This window comes from Vombatus ursinus, unplaced genomic scaffold (genome assembly GCF_900497805.2).
Source record: "Vombatus ursinus unplaced genomic scaffold, bare-nosed wombat genome assembly UNPS02014814.1, whole genome shotgun sequence".
In the NCBI taxonomy this organism is placed as follows: Eukaryota; Metazoa; Chordata; class Mammalia; order Diprotodontia; family Vombatidae; genus Vombatus; species Vombatus ursinus.
The window spans coordinates 15,670,036-15,673,783 of record NW_020954592.1 but is presented as its reverse complement, the minus strand read 5'-3'; the positions used below and the strand labels follow the sequence as shown (position 1 = coordinate 15,673,783).

Genomic DNA, 3,748 nt, shown 5'->3' with positions numbered 1-3,748 from the left:
TAAGTGCATTCTTTAAAATTTTCTTCAGCATACCATTGTTTTAAATTCCATACACTGAATTATCATTTAATGTTCTGATGATTTTTATCTTCTCTGAATTGATGGGTCAATCAGCAAGCATTTATTAAGCTCTAATAACTGTGCTGAGGACACAAAAGCCAAAATGGATCAGTCACCATCCTTAAGAAGGTGGCATTCTATTGGGAGAGATGACATATGCATATATGAAATGTGCACACACAAAATAAATAAAAGGTATATTTTCAGGAGGGGAGAAATGAATAACTGGGGGATAAGGAAAGACTTCATAGAGAAAGTGCCACTTGAGATGAGCTTTAAGGGAAGCTAGAGATTCTAAGAGGTAGAAAGGAGGAGATAATGACTTCCTGGAATTGGTTTTGACCAGTGTAAAGACATTCACTTTAAATATTCTAATTACTAACTTTAAAAAGAATTCTTAAGAGGGCAGAAGTAAATCCTTAAAAAAAAAGTCTGTCAGTCTCACCTGTTCTCTGTCTCATACTTTGGTCCTCTTCATATATGTTACCTATCTTTTTCCATAAAAATTTAAAAATATATATATCCTGAATACTTAGCATAGTACCTGGCCATATACTATACATAGCATATGGTATAAGCTCCTTGAGGGTAGGAATTATTTTATTATTGTCTTTGTACCACCAATGCCTAGAACAGGCTTTTAAGAAATGCTTATTTATTGACTCTGTAAAGTAATGCCCACAAATAGCTTGTGTGTTCATTGTATTTTCTAACTTGTATCAATAATGGGAATCTAGCATATTTTCCAGGCCCATTAGAATCAAATGAAATAATATATAAAGATAATTTTGTAAATCTTGAAGTGATATGTAAATGCTAGCTAATGTTTAGGAGAAGGATGGCTTTCCACGCAGTCCTTATTATAAGAAAATCACAACTGAAATTTTGACTCCAGAAAATTAACTAAAAATTGTCATATTTTTCTATCTACCAAGATCAGTATTTTCAGTAGGCCTTCTCTAAGCCACTAGTAGCCTAACAACATCAAAACATACTGAAATTCTCCATTTTTCCCTAGAATTTTAATGGCATGCTGACACCCCTCCATTTTCCTCCTTTTAGTTCTGACAGAATTAAAACTAAGTCATGCTATAAATCAATTATAGAAGCTGAGGGAGACATAAGATAGGAAGATTTCATGCTGATACCTTATAAGCAGAAAGTAGCAGACTGAACTTCATTGTGGACACATGAAAGGTAATATAAGTAATGAAAAATAATCCTAATTATTGTACTCAGAATATGGCAGATTGCATAGGCATTTGGTCTAAATGTGATGAGAAAGCTGAAAAGGAATACTGAATAAACATCATCAGGTTTTGGAAGCAAAACAAACAGACCATTCTACTTCATTATAAAGCAGGAATCTTTGCTCTTGAAATTCTGCAGGAAGTCATCATGATGACTCTCCAAAAGAGACAGAACAGCTGAAGGGAAAGCCCCTAAAAGAACAACTAAAATGATCAAAATACTGGAGGATCCTCTGGACAATAATGCACTAAAAAAAGGAGACAAATCTAAGAGGGTAAGCAATACTAAAAATTAATACAAATAATAAAGGATGAAGAGAGACAGCATGATGTAGTGGAGAGAGCCAATCTCAGAACTAAGAAGAGTTGTGTTCAAGTCCCACCTCTGACACATACTTTCTATGTGACCCTGAACAAATCACTTTACTTCTCAATGAGTCAAATGTATGTTTCAGAGAAGGTGCTAATCTGCATTAGAAAAGGAATTTTTTTATACATGCAGTTCTGTACACAAATAATTCTTTAATAAAGGCTATCAATAATGTCAACAGAGACATGGTTACCAAAATCTGTAAAGCTAGTATTATAGTACACCTTCAAAGATTTAAAAAGGAACTTTTGGGACAAGCAAAAGAAGATCATCATGGTACAATGGGTAGTAATCTTTTTGAATTCATTATTCAAGTATAAGAGTATGAATAAATTCAAGAATGATTTGGAAAAATTCAGTGTGATAGATACATTAAAATTTTAGGGGAATGGAAAGCTTTGTGGTAAGCCTTCCTAGGCTATTGAAATGAGCATCAATACCTGGCAAGGAGGCATTTTGATAACATTTGTCTTTGATAATATTGTCTGAGACTGAATAGTGAAAAAGATAGAACATGGATCCACCAGTGCTAATTCTTGTGGAATTTCCAAGCTCAGTACATTGAAAAGCATGTGATTTTGGAATAGATGCACCATTGGTTACAGTAATTTTTAACTAAAGGAAAATATTTGAAAATGAGACTTTTAAAAAAATATCTATTATGTAGGAGGCAACTAACTGTTACCATTTTAGTTGTTTGAAAATACAAAGCCCAGTAGCTGATCCTTGGTAATAGACTAGGCTTGCATAAATCCTTGAAAAAGAACCTTTTGAAGATAGCATAAATCCTTTTTTGTTTTTAAGGCAATTGGGGTTAAGTGATTTGCTCAGGGTCACACAGCTAGTAGGGGTCAAGTGTTTGGTCTGAGGCCATATTTGAACTCAGGTCCTCCTGACTTCAGGGCTAGTGCTGTATCTACTGCACCACCTAGCTGCCCCAGACAGCATAGATTCTTAAACCACACAAAAAGAGTCCAGGCCAAGCAAATTTGATATTGACTCTTCGGAACCCAAAAAGTTTCAGAAACTATGACCATAAAAACTCAGAGAAATTGATATCCTCTTAGAAGTGAACAAGACAGTCCATCTCTTGGGTCTAGGCATTTGCTTTGGCTGTCCCCCATGCCTGGAATGCTCTCTTTCCTTAACTCTGTCTACTGATTTCCTAGGTTTCAAGTACCAACTAAAATCCTGTCTTTAACAGGAAGTCTTTTGCAACCCCTTTTAATTCTAGTGCCTTCCTTCTTTAGATTATTTCCTTTTTATCCTGTATATAACTTGTTTGTATATATTTGTTTACATATTCTCTCCCCCATTGTGAGCTCCTTGAGGGCACTGACCATCTTTTGGCATTTTTTGTATCCCTAGCACTTAGCACAGTGCCTGATGCTTAATGAATGTGGATGAAACAACACTGGAAAACAGTAGACTTGTTTGTGCTTTCATCTCGGCTGAAGGAAGTTAACAGAAAGAAGTAGATATATTTTGAGTTGAATTCTAACATATATCCAAAATCCTTGTTTTCAGGAGACTGATATGGCTGAGAATATCACTTTGACAACTGAGTTTATCCTCACTGGATTTACAAGTCACCAAGAATTGCAGATTCCTCTATTCATACTTTTCCTTGTAATCTACTTGATAACCATAATAAGCAACATTGGACTGGTGATATTAATTTCAATTGAACCCCGACTCCATTCACCTATGTATCTGTTTCTTGGTAACTTGGCATTTATGGATGCTTTTTGCTCATGTGCTGTTACTCCTAAGATGTTAATGAACTTCTTTTCTAAGGATAGAATGATTTCCCTTCATCAATGTATGTCACAATTTTATTTTTTTTGCTTTTCTGAAACTTCAGACACTTTTCTCCTGGCAGCCATGGCATATGACCGCTATGTGGCGATATGCAATCCACTTCATTATCCCATCATTATGTCAAAGAAACTCTGCATTCAGATGATCACTGGATCACTCGTAACTGGCAACCTACATTCCATGATTCATGTTGGCTTTCTATTCAGATTAACTTTCTGTAAGTCACGCCAAATCAATCATTTTTTTT

At 35.0% G+C, this 3,748-nt stretch overlaps 1 protein-coding gene across 1 annotated transcript in view; it reads left to right on the top strand.

Annotated features, from left to right (window-relative positions):
• The first annotated feature begins 1,224 nt into the window (after positions 1–1,224).
• Positions 1,225–3,748, top strand: part of LOC114022933 (olfactory receptor Olfr180-like) — a 9,431-nt gene continuing 6,907 nt past the window's right edge. The window contains exons 1-3 of the mRNA XM_027835376.1: positions 1,225–1,257; positions 1,450–1,585; positions 3,208–3,718. Of these exons, the coding sequence (XP_027691177.1) occupies positions 1,520–1,585; positions 3,208–3,718 (577 nt within the window). The 5' untranslated portion in view covers positions 1,225–1,257; positions 1,450–1,519. The remainder of the gene's footprint in view (positions 1,258–1,449; positions 1,586–3,207; positions 3,719–3,748) is intronic.